At 31.1% G+C, this 21,703-nt stretch overlaps 1 protein-coding gene and 1 non-coding gene across 2 annotated transcripts; both read right to left on the bottom strand.

The window, feature by feature from the left end:
- Positions 1–2,095: 2,095 nt before the first annotated feature.
- On the bottom strand, positions 2,096–6,287 carry LOC120070296. Its single transcript, XM_039022214.1, has 4 exons — positions 5,797–6,287; positions 5,266–5,371; positions 3,844–3,934; positions 2,096–3,330 (listed from the first exon to the last, which is right to left on the bottom strand). The coding sequence occupies exons 1-4, from the start codon at positions 6,106–6,108 to the stop codon at positions 2,463–2,465; spliced, it is 1,377 nt and encodes a 458-aa protein (XP_038878142.1). The 5' UTR covers positions 6,109–6,287; the 3' UTR covers positions 2,096–2,462.
- TRNAQ-CUG lies at positions 6,288–6,359 on the bottom strand. The gene has a single exon. It is a non-coding gene; the product is annotated as a tRNA-Gln (tRNA).
- Between the last annotated feature and the right edge of the window lie 15,344 nt (positions 6,360–21,703).

Genomic DNA, 21,703 nt, shown 5'->3' with positions numbered 1-21,703 from the left:
ATTAAAACCCTCAAACACAAATCAATTTCAAACATGTTCTCAAAAAAGGAAAAAAAAAAAAACCAATCTCAAATGGAGCATTAGAGTTTGGCTCTTAAAATTGATAATTACCAACACGAACAGATTTAGTATAGGCCCAATAATCCTCCTCAACCTAGTAGCTCAGTGATTAATATGAACTTCGATTCCCTTCAAATCTAAATTTAAACCACACTTTGTATATTTTTTTCTCAGATTTTTCTTCTTTAATAGACATTGGATTATAAAGTTTCCATCAACAAAATATCAGGAGGTACGCTAGCCATAAAGGGAAATAATTAAAAAAAATGTGATTTGATATGTTGATGAAAAAAGGAAAAAAAAAAAAAAAAGCTAAAAAGAGTGGAGAAATGAAGGAAGGTGTGAATAATGGAAAATAAGGACATTTGGATTTCAGATATTAATTATTCAAATGTCTAAATTCATTGCGTGTGGACTGAAGCCATTGCCACAGAACCTGAAAAATATGACAAAATTTAGGGGACAATTGCTACATAAAGTGAGAAAAAAAAAGAAATATGACATAAATAACCCCACTTGCACTTCTGACTCTTCTAGCATCCAAAGATCACTTCACTTTTTAATTTTTATTTATTTATATTATTTATTTTTTTGGGAATTTTGTTTTAGTATTATAAATAAAATGCAAAAGTTACTTTCTATTTTCGATATAGGATAATAATGTACGAATTTTATTTGGACCCTAAGATTTTAAGTAACTTTCAGATAACTTTGAATAAAATATTAATCCAATAAATATTTTCTTAGATTTCTTTTTCTTTTTAAAAATTATGTTTGAATATATAATCGAATATTTTGAAAGGTTTGAAATATTCTTTTGATTAGTTAAAAACGATCTTCCTTATTCAAAAGTAAAAAATTTAATCCTCACTTATCTACCAAATGAGTTAGGTCACTTTTTTTTTTTTTGGCAAAAACTTAAAGGACTATAATAAAAAACAAAACTATATTTTAAGATCAAACTTTCATTAATAAGAGATATTAATAATTCGAACAATGGTAATATTAAGATCCAAAAATGGTAATATTAGTAAGTTTATATATATATTTTTTAATTCACTTTTCATAATGCTTTAAATCAAGTTTTGAAAATGAAAGAAAAAAGAAAATTTGAGTGTGGTTTTGTTTCTGAAATAGAATTTAAATGTTATTTTTTTTAAGAAATGAGAATACTATATAAAAAAAATTGTTTGGTACTTTAATGATTTGAAATCAGTCGAACATACTTAAAACAACCAAACCACAATGCCACTCTGAGAACAAAATCATGGTCAGAACTCAGTAATTTGCACATTTATGGTGAATCAAATTATAAGTGGTTCTTGCATACCCATTTTAAATGCTTCTTTTATTATGTATTTTATACTTTTTTGCTTCCTTTTAATTTTTTTGGTCATTTTTATTCTCTCTTTTTTGGTAAAAGATTTCTCCTTTAGTAAAAGAAGCATCTTTCTTTTGGTAAGGAGGGAAATCCTTTATCAATAAGACTAGAGAGAAAAAAACAGACAGAATTTAAGGATAAACATAGAATTCCTTTTTTCATTTTTTTTTTTTTGAGGGAATGAATGGTTGTAATGAGACTTGTTTAATAGGGAACCTGAACTTTTAATATGGAATTTGGTTTCGACCAAAAAGGAATGTAAAAGTAAATTTTGGGCTCAAAATACCATGTTTTGGTCAAGTTCTAAAAATTAGTTTCAAGTTTTCAAGACTCTTCTATACCTTCGTGACTATTCGAACTTGTAGTAAATACCTTGGTTCCAAATGATTCGAGGTACTTGAACACAATCACCCCTAGTAAATACCTTGGTTCCAAATGATTCGAGGTACTTGAACACAATCACCCCTCGGACAAATTCAAGTCAAGCAACAAAGACAGCTTTCTCACCTCCCACACTCATTCCCTCCCTATATAATAACTTCTTTTTTATTACACCCTTTGTTCATGGGTTATAGCCACCTAGTGACTAATAAATCATACAAATATTTTATGTAGATAGTAACCATACTAACAACATTTACGTGCACATCAGAATGGTCCAAAAATTAACAAGTTCCTCGTTAATGTAATTAGGAGCTTATTATATCTTCATAATACAAAATAGCAGGAAGATATCAACCTGAGTCAATTACATTCCTACAGAAGGTGTAAAAAAACGTAGCAATTCACTTAAGCTAAGGGGAATGAGAGAAATTCAGCTATGTTAAAATCATAGCAAGAATATCAGCTATGAACATACATGGCCATAGAGCCTAACTTGACTTTGCTCTTAGATAGTTTCTGAGTCCTTGAAAATTGTTCAAAATTTCAAATCAACTATTGTATTCCATGCTTTGAAAGAAACGTGAATCCACTATTTTCATCTTTGGAAGTCAGACATATTTACCTCAGTAAGAATCTGCTATGTTTTCCTACTTGGACAATTCGGAGATGTGTGCCCTTCCTTGCCGCAATTCAAGCAGAGTAAGGTTTTGACATCGTTTTGCCATTCCCTTTTCCTCAGTGGTAGGCTTGAGAGCTTCGGATCTTCCATCTTCGACAGGTGATTTGCAATATGATGTTGGCCACACAGACTAGGAGCCGACGACACTCCTGAGAGATGTGAGTTTTTTTGTGTACGTAATTGTTCTTCGATTCTTAATCGATCTATCAACTTCGCGAGGGAAAGATACTGCTCATGCATTAAGTTTACCCACACACTATGCCAAGAAAGTGGGAGCTTTGAAATAATAGCACTAACATGAAAATCCTCATCAATAAGCGTTCCAGCAGAAACAATGGAATCAGCAATGTTATTAAGTTTTTCCACTTGTTCTAATATTGACTTCTCCTCAACCATCCTGAATTCTAGATACTTTTTGACTTGAGATCTCTTGGTGCCAAACTCCTCCAAAAAATATAGCAATTTTAACTCATTCCAAAGTTCACTGGCACTCATCGTTTTTGTTGCGTATTCATTAAAAAGCCTATCGGAGAGGGAGTTCAGAATGTTGCGGCAACACATGCGGTCATCACTCATCCATTTCTGTTCAGCAGCCTTGGTTTGAGCAGGATTTCCAGAGCTTGATTCTGGCCCAAGTACGGGAGTAGGACATTGTTCAGAAAGTACATAAGCAATCTTTAAGTGCTGCAGCAAAGACTCCATCTGACTTGCCCATAAATTGTAGTTTTTTCCATCAAATCGAATGGTTTCATTTGGAAAATTTGGAGGAGTTACCCTATTCGTCAGTTCTGAGACAGCACCAATTTTATCAGCATCATGTTCAGATCTACACGATATAGTACAGTCAGATAGTTGAACTATATATTTATTGTCCAGATTTTTAAATGCCACGACAAAACCACTTAAGCCTCGTTTGATAACTCATTGGATTTTTGAGAATTAAGCTTATAAACACAAATTTTATTTATTTTGTTAACTAAATTTTACAAATGTATTTTCAAAATCCAAGCTAAGTTTCGAAAACTAAAAAAACAGTTTTTAAAATTTTATTTCGTTTTTGGAATTTGATTAAGAATTCAAATGTTTCCTTTAAAAAAATGTAAACCATTATAAGAAATGGCGAGAAAATGAGGACAATTTTCATAAACCCAAAACTAAAAACATAATCAAATGGTTATTAAACGGACTAGCAAATAAAAATATGAAATACAAATTCAATTTGGAATTTACATTGGACACTGATGCCAGAAAACCTAGCATATGACTTTGGAGTTATCTTAACAATAAAATAAATTTGATGAACTATAACTAGCAGGTTCAGAAACAATAGTATCCTCACCTTTTTTTTGTTTTCATCTGCAAAATGGCGTCCTCTATAGCAGGAATATTACTCTTAAAGGCTGACCATTGCTCAGTTGACATGCTGATTCCTACCATGTGAAAATTTTCAGTTCCAAAACCAACATAAATTTTCATAATTAAAATAAAAACAGGGCACATAGGACTGCAAGATGGCTTGCTAGTTCAAACCCAAACAAAAGAAACTCCCATCTGGTCTAATTCAAAATCGACAGCGAATAATACAAAACAGTGCCTAACTAATTTAGGTTTATATGGTTTAGAGTTCAATATGGAATTGTGAAATGAGTTAAGGCTTTGTAGTTTTAGGTCCCCCCCCCCTATATTTATTTATTTATTATGCCGAAAACATTATGTTATCATGTGGTAAGTTGGTTTCTGTTTTAATACTTCACAGCCTATGTTGTTAAGGCGTTCCCTCGAGTTAGTATCTAAGCTAACCGGTTCGACTTTTAATAAATTCATACAGAAGTATTATTCAGAATTTTAGTCTCCCAAACCTGTCTCATCAAGCCTAGGTGTACACTTCTTGAGGTTTTTAAAACAGTGTATGTACATGGGTTTCAGTTGTAAACTTGACAAAGCTTCATACAATTAGTCCAGTTGAAACTCAACCTTCTTTGTTTCTCTCTCTTTTTAATACAAACATCTTCATTCATAATTTGAATAGTGTTGTAAAGAAGAGTTTGACATCTGAGTTTCTGATCACTGAACTGAATTGTGGCAAGTTCTGTTCATTTTAGCTTCACAAAGTTGGATAAGAACCTTGTAAGATCTAACATTTCCATCTCATATTCATATTTTTAATAACTCAATGTAGTTCTCCATCTTCTGGCAAATGAAAGTTCTCATGTGCTGAAATTTTATTGTTAGTGTATTCAGCTTTCTTTCTGTTGTAGAAATGTTGAATCAGCCAGCTATCTTTTTTGGGATTATATTTTTACTCAAAAGAACTTGGTTGAAGCTGTTCAGTGTTTTAAGTTTCCATTGAGCTTCTCTGAGGACGTTAAAATTGGCTTCATATGAGACATTGGGCTTACAATTCCCTGGAGAAACATAAGCCTTTTGTGGACATTTAGTTTAAAAAAGAATAGAAGAATTTTGCAGAATGTCAGAAGACTATGGGAAGACATTTGGGATCTTAAAGTTTTCGTTGCTTCTTCCTCTTGGAAAACAAATTATACTGTTAATAAATAACTTAATCTAGCACTTTCAACCCACCTCCCAGCTATACAAAAAAACTTTAAAAAAAAAAAAAGGTAAAAGGTGAATGAAGTTAACATCATCAAATAGAATCGCGTTCTCAGAATTTTTTCAACATATCACCTCATCCAAATGTGTTAGGGTGAAATAAGAAGAATCACCATAAGAGTAAAGGAAGAGACCAATGCATAATGCCCACCTTTAAGAGTAGGAAGCTGCTTCCCATCTTTTTCAAAAAACTGCCTAATTGATACCATATTTGCCCCTCTAAATTTATGAATTGTCACACTCCTGTTATTAGAAAGCTGAAATAAACCAAAAAAACCCTTCGCTAATAAGAAACAAAATTATAGATAGGTTATAAATCGTAGAGCCAAAATTTGGACAAAAGGACAATTTTAACAATTGAAGTGCAGTGCCGTGAAGTTCTTGTCTAAATGATCATTTCTTCACTCATAAACATAGATAATTCTATACTTTATATCATAATGCACAAATGCAAGAGAATGCAGTTTCTTCCACAATCTAACCTTTTGATGCAGAATGATCAAGAAAAAAGAATATATAAGAATGTAGCCATAGAAACATGTACAATTTTATAGTTTACTTAACTACAGAAGAACCAGAAGCTTTGTACAAACCTAAAGATTTCATACAACTAAGTTCAGCAGATGCTTCCAACTCACTACAGCTATTTTCAAGAATCAACAAGGATATGGCTTTGATTTACCCGGCAAATCACAAGGTCGCCATCATCGTTAAACTCCTTGGGGGCTATCTCTTGATCCATCGGTTTATTCTCGTAACGAACACTAGGCCCTGGTTCATCCTCTTTCCCCATACAGACCTTCTCCGACATTGAAAGTAAAAAGCTCTCGACCACGTTCCTCACCAGCAACTTGTATTCTCTATTTGAAAGATCGATTCCAAGTCGTTCTTCAACCTGGCCTCGAACTTTAAACTCCGTCGTCTCTTCCATGTTCGATTTCTTCAATACATCAATCACGGTTTCCTCGATTTTCAGTTGTGTCTCGCGGTCCATCGGAAAATATCAGAATAGAAGAAGGAGTTGAAAGGAAAACGCCGGCCGGTGAAGAACAGTTCGTTTGTGAATAGGTAGCCGTCTCCAATTGGAAGTATTGTAATTTGTAGAGCCATGAATTTCCATTGCCTTCGGCTGAAAAAAGGAAAAAGAGAAAGAGAGGAAAATAGAAAAATAGAAGGTTCCACCGAGACTTGAACTCGGGTTACTGGATTCAGAGTCCAATGTCCTGACCACTAGACCATGGAACCACTTATTCATCAAACTTATATATTATTTATATTATTATTTCAAGCTATCAATTTTTGATTTTTCCTTTTGTCACTTTTAGATAGTATAGATTATAGGATATATAATGTAATTTTACATTAAAATCATTAAAAAAATAGTTGATATTTTATGTAACTTAAATTTATCTCTAATATTTGATTCAAAATTTATCATTCAAAAAAATAATATCAATCATGTGTTTCCATAAAAAAATTATATTTCACATTGGACTAGTATTTAGTTATCTCCGATATTTGATTATCTTATTTTTCTTAGTATCACGTTAAAGAGAAGATTTTTTTTTTTTAAAGAATAACCTTTAAAAATATTTTTTTAAAAAAAATAAAATAACAATATCTAAATCATGTTAAAAATTAAAAATTAAAAAAAAAACAAAAAATCAATATACTATCTAAATCTAAAAGGATTTTAAAAAATTAAAAAACTATAATTTTAATGTGATTTAAAAAAAAATTACATTTTAAATGGTTTATTTAAATCAAAAGATATATTGGTTTCAATTTTGATTTTTTATTTTCCAAAATTTTTATATCATTTATCTCTTTTCTTTCTTGTTGTTTATCCCTCTTTTTCCTCTCATTCTCTATTTATATTATCTTCTTTTTCTCCTATTTCTTTAGGTTGAAATTGAGGTTTTGGATCTATGATATTGAGAAAGGAAGCCACAAAAATAAAATAAAATTAAAAAAAAAAAGGAAAAAAAAAAAAAACAATTTGATGCACCACAATGTAGAACAAACCGAGATTAACGAATACAATCTTTTGGGACTCATGTAGGCAGCATGAAGCAAGAAGGCACCTAACATCTCTTTGTTTCAATGGTTACTTTATTTTGGAGATTAGATTGAGTTTTCTTTAGGAAGTGTATATTTTGGTTACCCAGTTATTCCCCTCTCATTTATTATATTTAATATTATGTTCTTTTTTGTGAAATTTATTTATATTTCAAATAATAAGTTTATGTGTCATACATGTCTCTCAATACTCTTACAATCCCTATTTATCTTAAGATAAGTATTAAAAGAAATCTTATTCACCAGCTTTTATCTCTAACAAAGAAAGAAATAGATTTAAAAATCACATTTTATTTTTAATATTGGATTTTTTTAATAAAAAAATCACATTTTGTTTCAACTTATATATTTACATTTCAGTTTCAAGCTTATGAAACATGTGCAACCCACATATTCCAACTAGCACTAACTAAAAGAGGCTATGAAAGAAATATTTGATTTCTCTCTCTTTTTTTTCCCTTTTAGATAATAGTTATAGTGTTATATGTGTTGGGAATTACTAGTCAATTAGTATTTGTTGGAATGACTTTCATCAAATTAGCCCAAAATTTCTAAATGTATTTTTATATTTAATTTAAATTTGTAAATGTTTTTCTTTATTTAATTTAGATTTAAAACGCTTTTCTATATAATTTAGATATGAAACGTTTTGTATTTAATTTATATCCGAAACGTTTTCTATATTCAATTTAGAAAAACTTTTTTGTTGGATTCTTGTAAAAATAAATTGTTGAAGTGAAATTTGAGTTTTTCCGTTATTTCTCTTTATTTTAATGATTTAATTATGAGCAAAATTTTCACTCTATTCCAATCTTTCTTTAATGAGTGCACGTCTGAGGGGTGTTGTGTAACCTTGGGGAGCAACCGACGCCTCTCTTTTAGGTCTAGAAGGAGATGTCACATTTGTCTTTCTTTTTGGTTTAACATATGTCCTACTTCTTTCTTTCTATACACATGGATTCACCTATTGATGCTCGTATATTAAAGAGGTGGAGAAGACTTTGCTTTTGAGGTTCAAGAAAATCTTCAAAACTCCAAGCAATTTAGAGATGGACAAATAACAAAGAATTGTGAGTGAACAATAATTTACTATATTTACATGCTTTTGTATTTTTTTTCTCTTTTCAAATCTTTTGTAAATATACATCAATTTATCTATGTATACTTTTGAAATAACTTTTAAAATCAATATGATGATTACAGATCTACAATAAAATAAAATAAAACATAAAATAATAATAATAATATTTTTATTTAATTAAAAATTGAAAATTAGAAGCACCATTAAATCATCTTTTTTGGACGATTTTTTATACAAAAATAAAAAGTATAATATTTTTGTTTAAATTAAAGTTTAAAATCAAAAAATAATCAAATCATTTAATTCAAAATAAATAAAATATAGAAAAATACTATGGTTTAATTTGAAGTTTAAAATTAAGGTGTAATCAAAACATGCAATGATTTTTTTTCCCTTTAAATAAGGAAGGACTTGTTGATCTTTAGGCTTTGATTTCTTGAATGACTTGTTGATCTTTAGGTTTGGTGATCTTCGACCTTTGGCCTTGATGATGTTGTTGGATGATCGACCTTTGGGCTTGGTGATGATTCGCCTTTGGCTTAGTGATGTTCTTGGATGATCGGCCTTTGAGCTTGGTGATCTTCTTGGATGGGCTTGGTGATCTTCTAGGATGATCGACCTTTCGGGCTTGATGATCTTCTAGGATGATCGACCTTTCGGGCTTGATGATCTTAAGGGATGATCGGCTTTCGGACTTGTTGATCTTGTAGGATGATCGACATTTGGGCTTGTTTCTGAATTTAAGAGCTTTTTTCTGATCTTGTGGAAGTCTTCTGAACTTTAGTCTTTAGATTTTCAAGAGATCAAAAGTTAATATTTGGAGTTTCAATCTTCAAAGCTTTAGTTCATCTTATGGTCTTCAAAACTTTGAGGAAGTTGTATTTTTCAGATCTTTAGAGCTTCAACCTTTAGATCTTCAGAGCTTCAGAGCTTCGGCCTCTGGTTCTTCCAATCTGCAGAAAGATGTAAACTTGAGATTGATTAGAGCTTCTTATGGAATTCAAGGAAGTTTTATTCTTCCAAGTCTTCAATTTTCAAAAGGTTGTAACATTGAAGTCGATCAGAGCTTCAGAGTCTTGAAATCTTCATAGCTTTGGTCTTCAGATCTTGAGAACTTCAGTGTTGAGTTCTTTAGGACTTGAGAGCCTCAATCTTAAGGTCTTTAGAGTTTAAGAACTTAGAAGCTTCAATCTTTAGAGCTTGAGAGCTTTAAAGGCTTCGGTTTTCAATTCTTCAGACACTGATGACTTCGGTCTTTGGAGCTTGATGAATTAGGAGCTTTAGTCTTTAAATCTTTAGAGCTTTAGTCATCAGATCTTGAGAGCTTTGATTATAACTTCAAAAAGTCTCGAGAGCTTTAGAGCTCCAACACTTTATTGCCAATTCTTCTCCCCTCCCCAAATGAAGAAGTGGGGCCTCTATTTATTAAGGTTTCTCATGGGCCTTGTATAGGCTTAGACCTAAATATTGGGCTTGAGCACCGTCTTTAATTTAACCCAAAATTTCATCATGTGCCCATATTTTCAAATAAAGTGTTGATTGTTGTTCTATTTGGGTTCCCATATTTTCTGATTGTTGTTAAAGTGTCTATTTATTAACTCTGATTGTTGTTCTATTTGGGTTCCCATATTTTCAAATATACAATTTTAGCCCCAATATTTTCAATAAAGCTTAAAAATGGTCATCTAAAATTAAATTAAGATTTCCAAGAAGCTGAGTTGGCATAGAAAAATGGTAAATGTGTGCCAAATAGGATAGAAAATTGAATAGTCAAACAAATTTGGATTGGGTTATTTTTATGGGTCTGTTAAAGGCTAAAAAACTGGGATGAGGTTATTGGTCATTTGGACGAATGAGCGTAGTAAATGAGTAGGGAAACTTTAGAGGGTGATATCGATTTGAGCGCGGTTTTTGCAGAATCTACCTCCAATTCATTCGCTCTTCGATAGAAATTGTCAATTTTTTGTTCAAAGCATCAACCAAATTCCTCTGATCGAAGCTGTTAAGACACGAGTAGTTTAGTTTACTTAGGGTATATTTGGAGTGACTTTAATGTTACTAAAAATACTTTTGTCATGGTCAAAATCACTTTGAAAATGAAATTGACTTTTGAAAAATAAAAAATCACTTTAAATTGGGATGAGGTTACTGGTCGAAACCTCCTTCTTCATTTGGACGAACGAGCGTAGTAAATGAGTAGGGCAATGTTAGAGGGTGATATCAATTTGGGCTCGATTTTTGCAGAATCTACCTCCAATTCATTCGCTCTTCAATTATTAAAAGTTTTTAAAAATAAACTAATGAAAGTAGATAGACAGCCACCAACCAACTTTCGACTATCGCTTTTCTAGCAACCATTGCTGATCAACCTTCGACGATTGCTTTCCAATAATTTTCCTCGGCCACCTTCTGATGACTATTTCTTGGTGACTGCTGTCGACCAACTTTTGGTGACCATTTTACATTGACGGTCGCTAGCCAACCTTCGACGACTGTTTTCCAACGACCGCCACGAGCCATTTTCCAACCACGTTTTCGTTGAATGTTTCCCACGACTACTGACGACCAACTTTTGGCAACCATTTTCTTAGCAACTGTTGCCAAGCAACCTCCGTGGTCGCTTTTCGACAACTGTCCCCGACCAATGTTCGACCACTGTTTTTCGGTGATCGCGTCGGCAGACTTTGTGACCGTTTTTTGATGATTGTTAATGGCCAACCTTCGACCACCGTTTCCCCCCATCGATGGCCATCTCTGACCACCGTCTTTGACGTGTTTTTCCAATGACCATCAACAGCCAACTTTTATATAAAAACATATTTTATAACAAAGAAAAAAATTAATAAAAATATATTTGTTATAATTAATTAGTTAAATAAATTTCCAAACATAAAAATATAGTTTAGTAATTTTAAAATCATTTTGGAACCAAATATAATAATTCAAAATCATTTTAAATATATAAAAAAATAAATACTTAAATTTGATTGTTAAAAAACCACTTTTACAAAATCAAGTGTACATAAGTCTCTTTTTCTAAAATTTAAAATCACTACTCCAACTATCACTTCCAAACATATATTAGTATGGTTGTTAAAATCAATTTTGTTTTGTAACCGATTTACTCAGTCTTTTAATAATATATATATTGCGATGTAAGAAGGGGAGCTTCCTTGCTGGCCCTATAATCTTGATCAATGAAACTTACGTGGCATTGAACAGTGAGTAATCTTTCTTCTTCTTTACCTTTGATTTCCTTCGGTACCCTACACTCAAGATTTTATGCGAAGGTAGATAAAACAGGATGAGAAACAAAAAATTGAAAAAAATTAATAGAAAATTAAATGGTACAATAAATTCAAACCCATTCACTTTTTTCTAATCCAATTTGCTGACTTGGCAATTTTCTATCCTATTTGGCAATCTATTTTTTTTTATTTAATATTTATTAGTTGTGAATCTTTATTCCATTGTAGGATTATTTTTAAGATTTATTAAAAGTATAAAGATTAAAATTGAACGTTTGGAATATTGTGACTAAAATGGAACAACAATCAAATATAGGAACTAAGATGATATTTTAATGATAAAGAAAATATTTTCAATTTTGATTTATTTTCAAGATTGTTTTAAGATGAAATCAAATTTTTACTATAGATTCCATCTTTACCCTCCAAATTTTTTTTATGGATTTTCTTTTTTTCCTCTTTTTCTATTTTGTTAATAACTTTTTATTTTCTTTTTGCACAATTATGCCGAGGTCTTAACTCCAACTATATTTCCACCATTGGCCTAGTTTTTTTTTTTTTTTTTTCTCCTTCTGTAATCTATTTCTTTTTATATGGTAAAACTAATTGAGTATTAAATATTTACGAGTCCGGTCATTTAAAAGAAATCTCAATCATCCACTCATGTTTACCTTCCTCTCACCCTTCTTTTTCCCCTTTTTAGGAATACATTTTGAGTGTGAAATTAAATGTGATTAATTGTATACATTGAATTTTGATTTCAGATTTAGACTAGACTCAATAACAAATTGAATAAGGTTCATGTTAAATGAGTAGATGTTGAAAATAAAAATCTATCTAAATTCACAATAAAAAAATTGATTTTTCAAGTAAATCTCTATCTATATAATTCACATTAAAAATCACATTCTATCCTACTTTGTAGAATCATAAAGAAAAAAAAACAAATTTTATTCCTAATTATTTTTGTAAAAATATTTCAACTCTAATTTTTTTTTTTTTTTTAAATTTTAATTTCTCCGATCATTATTGCCACATTTTGGTATTTTTCCTTATTCTTTAACATTCTAAGTTTTTTTTCAACTCCTAGTATCACTTACAATTTTTTCTACTTCATGTATTCTTTTTCAACGTTCTTTACTTTTTATTTTTTTTAATATCTTTTTATTTTTTATTTTTGATTTGAGGATAGAAGTAGCTAGGTATCACAATTTTTTTTTTAAAAAAAAATTTGTTAAGGTATGTTATCCTATTCAACTTTTCCTTTTTTCTCTTCATATGTGAATTGTGTTTTTTTCTTAAATTTGTATGGGACTGAGATTTAAATTGAATAGGTTTTTAAAATAAAAGAATAGTTTTTTTTAAAGGATTAAATAGTAGTTATAAATATATTAGACTATGTTTTTATTTCTAATAAAAATTATTAACTTTTTTTATTATTACAAAAACAAATATTATTTAGTTTGTTCTTCTCTTGGTATCGAAATTTAAACAAGGAGATAAAAAATTTAATCTGAAAACTTAAAAAAAGTTAAAAAAAAAACATATTAATTCAAATTTGTTTCGGTTAAGATGTTTTAAATAAAATAAAATAAATAATTTTCGAATATGGTACTTTTATTTTGATTGTACATACATTTTATTTTCAACTTTATAAAACACGTGCAAAGCATGTGGTTCCAACTAGTACAACAAAGGAGACCATTTGATGTTAAAAAATTGAGTAAATGTTAATTATCTTCAAACTATGTTTATTTTGGTAAAAATGCACTTTTGATCCCTGAAATTTGAAGTTAATGTCTATTCGGTTTTTAAAGTTTCAAAATTAATACTTTAGTCCCTAAGGTTTGAGAAATAGTTCTAAATGGTCCCTGACGTTTTTTGAATTGTTAGTTGATTGCGGCAAAATGATGTGATTGTTAAATATGATTAGTCAACTAGCGGATTTAGCAAAAATTATTATAATATTATTTTTGAATGATGTGGCATCCCTCTATTCTTTCCCTTTTCTCCACTCTCTCATTTAACCTCCACCGTACTACATCTTTTTATTTATTTATTTATTTTTTTTATTGGCATCATCACCGCCGGTGAAGAGCAAAATTGTTTCACCGTTTGGCTTCCTCGCTCTCGTTCTTCTCACTATGAAAATAGAAGAAGAAATAGAGTTTTCTTATTAATCAAAAGTTAACTAAGACATACACACTAATGAGGTTTATATAGGTAGGGCAAATAAAAGAAATAATAAGTAAAAGACAAATCCACCTTAATAAATAAATAAACAATACTATACGTTAACATCCCTGCAAACTCACGATGCTACAACGATAAGCATTGAGAGTTTCCAGTAAAAAAACGGAAGTGCAAAGTGGAGTGTGTCTTAGTAAATATATCATCAATTTGTAAAGAGGAGGAAACAAATGGTAATGAAATAATGCCAAGTTGAAGATGATGACGAGTGCCATGACAATCAATCTCAATATATTTGGTTCTCTTATGAAAAACTAAATTACGTGCTATCGGCATGATACTCTAGCTATCACAATATAATGAAGTAGGACGGCAGAGATAAACACCCATATCTGCTAGTAACGAACGTAGCCAAACAATTTCATATGTAGTCAAGGCCATAGCACGATACTCGACTTCTGTAAAAGATCGAGAAATTACACTTTGTTTCTTACTCCTCCACGAAATAAGAGAATTGCCAAAAAAAAAAAAATGTAGAATCCAGTGGTTGACTTGCAATTCGTAGGATCACCAACCTAATCAACATTAGAGTAAGCACACAGTTCTAAAGATGATGTAGAAGAAAACAAGAGACTCTGAAGCTGAGTGCCTCGAACATACCTGAGAATAGGAAGAACGACTGTCCAATGAATTGTGGTAGGAGCAATGACAAATTGACTAACCACATGAACAACATGAATAATATATGGATGAGTCACAGTGGAGAAACCAAGCTTGCACCAATAGTACGATATAAACCAGGATCAAATAAAGGAAACCCATCTGATGGAGAATTGTAAGAGTGGTCAAAATACTAAAAGTATCGAATTCCTCAGCGGAAGCATGTGAACACATGTGCTTTCGAAATTCGTTTTGGAAATCGTGAAAAATAAATAGAGAAAACATACAGAACAGGATACACATACATTAATATAAGCATGGGTTTCAGGAGAAGGGAAAACTTACCATTGAAGACATTTTTTAGCGCTTTCCTCTACATGAACTCCTTAAAGACCATATTCTCCGTAATTTCATGAACAACTATGAATAAGGACACCATCACTTAGAAACCTTGCTATTCTCTGGAATAAGAATCAAGGACGTATGGGCTCCTTGATTTTGGTAAGGGAAAGAGTTGAGCGCGATATTGCTTAAGACATTTTTTGCATAAAAACTTTTTCTCTACTTCCATGAATCTCACAAAACAAACCTTCTACAAATTACAGGTGAGAGGGGAGGGGATATAACTCCCATTAATCTTACGTTAACTCCCTTGCTAATTGCAGGAGAGTTAACTTTTATATTTAATTTAATATTAAATTAAATTTTAATTAATTTAATAAATATTAATAAATCTAATTAATTGATATAAATTAATTAAATATCATATATTTAATTAGTGTTACATTTGAATCATATTCAAATGTATTTCCTTTAGTATATTATAGTATTAATTTGAATTTCATTCACATTAAATTTAACCTATAGTTTCTTTCAATATGAATTTCATTCATATTAAATTTAATCTATAGTTATAATATGAATTCCATTCATATTATTTAATACTTGAATCTTATTCAAATATCTTATTCTCTCATATAACTTATAGTTTTAATATGAATCATATTCATATTAATATTAACTTATAGTTTTATATGAATCTCATTCATATAAATAATATTTGAATCACATTCAAATATGTATCTCTTTCATATAATAAAATATAATTTTGAATCTTATTCAAAATTAACTCTATATTATAATGTATATTTTTTTTGAGAAAATATTATAATGTATTTATATACCTTATATTAATTGCATCTTATACAATTAATTCCCTTATTTAATTTGAATAATTTAAATTATCTAAAATTAATTGATTCTTATTTTTACCGTCAACGAGCTAGTAAGGAAAACTTATGGGCCTACAGAAGCTCCAATGATTTGAGATTAATTAATTAAGTTTGACATTTGCATGTTACTCCATTAAATATTAACATTTTCGCATGTAGATATATTTATATATCCATGGATATAATTAATCAACAGTAAGTCGACCCTTCACGAATCATTCATAATTACAGCTGGGTCAAATTACCATCTTACTGTAATTACATCTAACTCCTTAAGTCCCACTGACCCTCTAACGAACAACCTATTTATGATCCTATCATAAACAAAATCCTCTTGAGTTAGTGAGAGGGAGAGACCCTATTGTTTAAGACTCGGAGTTAGCACTTGAGGGAGCAATTTATCTACTCACTTGAGAGAGCAGTTTATCTACTTACCCCAAAGACGAAAAGGAATGAATTCCATATTGTGTAGCTATGTTCTCAGCTCTCTACTCGGACAAATCTTAAAATAATAGGCATATTGAGTTGGCAAATTTGACTGCTCTCACCCATACAGATCAAAGGTTTGCCTTCATATACAGGAGTTCATAACTCACTTAGGATTAAGGTCAAGTCACCTATGATCATTCTGTGAAATGTTAATCTCCTCAATCAACGGTGTTATAACGGGAGATTAATCACTTTGCAATCTGATCTTATACAAACTCTTTGTATAGGATACCTTCACTCACATGTTTCTACATGAACAATTAAGATCTAATCGTTTTTAACACTTTACAACTTATGTAACAATTATAAAGTGGGTAATATCCGAAGTGTCACCAAAATAAAGCACCTAGTCTTATCCATATACTATAGATCATTTAAGTTATTACTTAAACACAATCCAGCTGTATGTCAACCACATACATATTTAAGTTACACAAAATAACCTTGGATATTTCTTCAATGGATTATTGCATATATTAAATGATTAACCATTATTTAAAAAAAACATATAACAATGAGCTTTAGGGCAAAACAAATTAGTAGTTTTGAAATGGTTGAGTCAGTTAGATGACTTATCTAAAGAGTGGCGTCTAAATAGCTTGCTCTTGAGAAACCCTTGTATTTGATGTGTAATCTGAAAATATTTGCTTTGATTCATTGAATAAAGTTGAGAGGCTACCTTTTATATAGTGGATGTAGGCACAAGTTGCTGAACCACTTTAATCTTGTTTCTTCTTCTTCTCCTTTTCTCTTATTGTTCTTCATTTTCTTCCTTTCTTCAATACGATGTGAACTGAGTTGTATGTTGTTTTCTTTACCTTCAATATTCTGCAAAAGGTAAAGTAAGAGAGAAGGGGAGAATAATATTAGTGCAACATGTAGGTTCTTTTTGTTTGACATTCATTGGGCAAAAATACTTCAGTTTATTTACAAAGTTAGTATCAAAGTCAGGTTTAAGAAACAATGGCAATGGTAAAATATGAAGTTGAAAAGTTGAATGGCAGTGGTGATTTTGGTTTGTGGTAAAAAAGAATTCAAGCCATGTTAGGTTCTCAGAAGGAATCAAGCGCTCTTCAAGATCCAAAACAACTTTGTCATCTAAAGAGAAACAAACCATGGAAAAAGTAGCATATGGAGTATTGACCCTCAATATTTCTGATAATGTGTTGCGTTAAGTGATCGATAAAGAGAAAAGCTATTCACATTCAAGATGAATTTGTCCAAGAATCTTGATGAGAACCTTGACGAATTCAAGAAACTAACCTTAGAGTATAATCTTTGTGGAGAAAAGCTAGGAGGAGAGGAAAGTGAAGCAACAATTTTGATAAACTCCTTGCTAGAGAGTTACTGAGAGGTAAAACCAGCATTTAAATACGGAAGAGATTCAATTTCTGTAGATTCTGTCATTTCAGCTTTACAAGGAAATTGAACTCAAATCTGAATCTAAGAATGTTGGAAATCCTGAATCCTTGTTAATGAAAGGAAAATATCCTTTCAAGAAAAACTATTCTTCAAAAGGCCCCAGAAACTAGAAAAATAATATAGTGCTGAAATGTTTCATTGGTCATAAAGAAGACCACATGGAAAGACAATAATGCTCAAAGAGAAAGAAAAGAGATTAAAGGAAGCTTAAAGAACATGGAAAAGGAGAAGCCTCTATTGAAGAGAATAAACATAAGTTCTCTAAAATTTTAGTCACTACTGAGGATAAAGCCATTAAACGAAAAACAGAGGAAAGGAAGGATCGGATCTTTGACTCAGGATGTACCTATCATATGACATCTTCCAAGGAATGGTTCATTAACTATAAAGCTTGGGAAGGTGGCTTTGTGTTTATAGGTGACGATCATGGTTGTGAAATTATCGGAATAGACTTAGTGGTGCTGAAATTAAAAAATAATAGAGAAGGTGAGAGATGTTCCAAAGCTTAGTAGAAACTTAATTTCCTTGGGGATGCTGTATGATCTTGGCTACACTTTTCATGGTATGAAGGGAGTCCTACAAGTCAAGCGTGGAAACAAAATTATTTTTACTGGGAAAAAACTCAGTGGATTGTATATTTTGAGAGATGTTGCTTTGCCCTCCAATGTATTCTTTACTCAAACAGAAATCAAAAGATATAGGCCTTTGGCATCAAAGACTTTCACACATTAGTTAAAGAGGATTGATTGAGCTCATGAAACAAGGCTTAATCAAAACAAAAGGAGTAAAAAGATTGAAATTTTATGAGCATTGTGTTTTTGGGAATGCAAAGAGATTGAAGTTCTCAAAAGGTGAACACTGTTGGATAGGTACCAGCACGCAGCGGAAGTGACAAGGATGATAAGCACTCTAATTGATTAATTTTGGTAGAAAAGAAAACATGCTCAAACAGAATTTAATGAGTTTCATGACATATCTTTGAAGAACAGTTGAAATCTTGATTTCCAGCTGCTAAATCCTCCAAATCTTTGTGCAGATCACCACAAAATCTTCCCTACTATTCTTTTGGTGTTCTAGATTTAGTTGTGGGACTTAAAATAAGCTGGAATCAAAGGGAACTTGGAGAATGCTCACTGCAGCAACCCAAATGAAAAACACCTACTTCGACTCAAATTTTCAAAAAAATTCTTTCGGTTGCAATCCCTTCAACTTTACTCCTATCTCTTCAATATATTGTAGACTATCATGCAAAGAGATTAGCTGCATGCAAAGAGATTAGCTGCATGGGATGCAGCTCATGCTTGGAGTAATTGAAGGTTGAAGATAATGGGTTCTTTGTGAGCAACATGAAGATAAAGTTGAAAAATCCAATTTTTCATTTTTGTGTTTTTCTATTTCCAAAATCTAATATTGATTTTAAAATCATAATTGATTTCTAAAATCAAAATTTATTAATTTTACAAATTAATTTCATAAATTAATTTTCTAATAAAATTAACAAATAATTATTTAAACAATTTCAATAATTCTAATTAATTTAATATCAATATTAAATTAATTTTACACAATTTCATCTTCATATATTTAAATCATATTTAAATATATATTCTCCAATTCCGTTTGATTCTAATTTGAACGGTTCAAATTAACTTATCACACTATCTAGAGCTAATCAATTTCCAAGCTAGTAGAGGACCTCGTGGACCTACTGATCATGGGCTCCAATGATCCGAGATTAATCGGCTAAACTCATTAGACTGATCTAACCCCCATTCGTTAACTAATGGGTCACTCCACTAAAACCTATAGTTGAACTCCCCTCACTATAGATATATTATGTCCACTCGATATAATCATGATTAGTAAGTCAACTCTTCATAGGTTATTCGTAATAACGGCTGGGTCGAATCTCTGTTTTACCCCCGAAATTACCTCTTGTTCCTTAAGTCCCCACTGATCCCCTAATGAACAATTGTTTTGTGATCCAATCAACAAAACCGAGTCCCTCTCGGGCCAGTGAGAGGGCGGGGCCCCTTGTTCAAGACCTAAAATCAGCACTTAAGGGAATAACCGCTCTACTATCGCTAAAAATGGGTAAGAGTGAATTCCGTCTTGCACCCTATGTTCCCAGCTATCTATCCGATCTTACTCCTGAAATGGCAGGTTTATTGAGCTGGTGCTATTGAGCCAACCCTCACCTATGCAAATCTAAGGATAATTCCAAATAAACAAGAGTTCATAGTTAGCTCAGGATTAATGTCAAGTTACCTAGGTCATCGCTTTGAAATAGTCAGTCTTAAACGGTAAATAGCATTATAAAGTAAGAGTGACTAATTTCGTGGTTCGATCTTGTACAAACCCTTTTGCACAAGGACACCCCCACTTCTCATGTCCCAACATGAACGAAATAGGATCACTTCATTTGTAGCACTTTACAACTCTTTGTAACAACTACGTAGTCAAGGGACTTTCAAGTTTATTGGATTTCTATGAAGTAATACATCTATTCAATAACACCTTATTGAATTTTCAGAATACGTTCCATCATTTACAAGCCACGAGTTGTAAGACATAAAACCCAACAAACACAATACTTCAACCATTCTAAAATACATACATGCAGACTTGTGGGGACCAACCAGCACACCTTATTGGAGAGGATTCAGGTACTTCTTGTCTTTAATTGATGATTACTCTAAAAAAGTATGGGTTTTATGCTTAAATCTAAAGACCAAACTTTTGATAGGTTTAAAGAATGGAAATCTAAAGTAGAAGTTCAAACTAGAAATAGAGTTAAACACTTAGAACATATAATGGTTTGGAATTTCTGGGAAATTTGTTTAATTCTGTTCTGATCATGGCATTACAAGGCATAAATCTGTATCTTATACACTTCAACAGAATGAGTAGCTGAAAGGATGAATCGAACATTAATGGAGAAAGTTCATTGTATGATTTCTGAAGCACGAATCTCAGAAAACTTTTAGGCAGAAGCAGTTGTAGCAGCCTTTTACACTATAAATGGAAGTCCGTGCACTTCGATTAACTTCAAAACAGAATTATGAACAGGTAATAAATCAGACTTGTCACACATAAAGACTTTTGGTTGCACAGCTTATGTGCATATAAATCAAGGAAAATTGAAGCCTAGATATGAGACCCACTTTTAAAGGTTCAAGCAATGTGTCATTTAAAAAAAAAAAAACTTAAGGGGCATTTGGGGCAAGGAGTTGGTTATTATAGTCTCAAGTTACTATAGTTGGGTTATAATAGTTTGTGTTTAGGGTATAAGTTATTTTAGTTTGAGTTATAGTAGTATGTGTTTGAGGTGTAAATTATTTTAGTTTGTGAAGGAAATAATAAACATTGTAGCAATGAATAAAAAAAATGATGAATGTAAAATACTAAAAACTGTAGAAAATAGTAAATACTTTAGCAAATAGGAGTTTTAAAATAGTATTATTGTAACTAATTTGGAGTTTTGAAATAGTGTTTACTATAGCAAAAGATGGTTGTTATAGTCTTAGAATAGTCCTTGCCCCAAACACCTCCTTATTGGTTATTTAGAAAAAAAAATTACACACTGGAATTATATGTGTGGATAAAATTACCTTTGTTGATATCAGAAAAATTCTTTAATTTAAGAGAAGAAAAAGAAAGGAGTTTGGGCATGAAGGAAAAAAAAGGAAGAAAAAGAAGCATCCTCCATAAGCTTTGTAGTAGGGGTGCTTAAATGACTCGACAACCTAAACAACCCAGACTATCTAACCCAAATTGTAAGAGTTGGGTTGGTTACTTTTAATTTTGGGCAGGGTTAGATTAATTTTTTGTTTATTTTTTTCGGGCTGGGTTGGTTTCGGGTTACACTTCTAAAATTTTGGGTTGACCCAACCCAACCCGAATTTCTAATAGTACTAAAAATATATATATTGTAACTCATATATATTTTCATGATGTATGTATGAAGTTTATAATAGATATCTTGGATTTTGATATTTTACATTTGAGTTTTATGAAATTTTAATTATTAGTATGTGTTGTATGCAAATTTAAGTATTTTAATTTAATAAAAAATATAATAAAAAAGAAAAGAAAAAGAATAAATAACCCGAAGGTTGGCTTGGGTGGGCAAGGTTGGAGACCTGATTTGGGTCACTCAAGTTGGTTCAAAAAAATCCCCCAACCTAA

This window comes from Benincasa hispida, chromosome 1 (genome assembly GCF_009727055.1).
Source record: "Benincasa hispida cultivar B227 chromosome 1, ASM972705v1, whole genome shotgun sequence".
NCBI classification, from domain to species: domain Eukaryota; kingdom Viridiplantae; phylum Streptophyta; class Magnoliopsida; order Cucurbitales; family Cucurbitaceae; genus Benincasa; species Benincasa hispida.
This window is presented reverse-complemented; position numbering and strand designations above follow the sequence as displayed.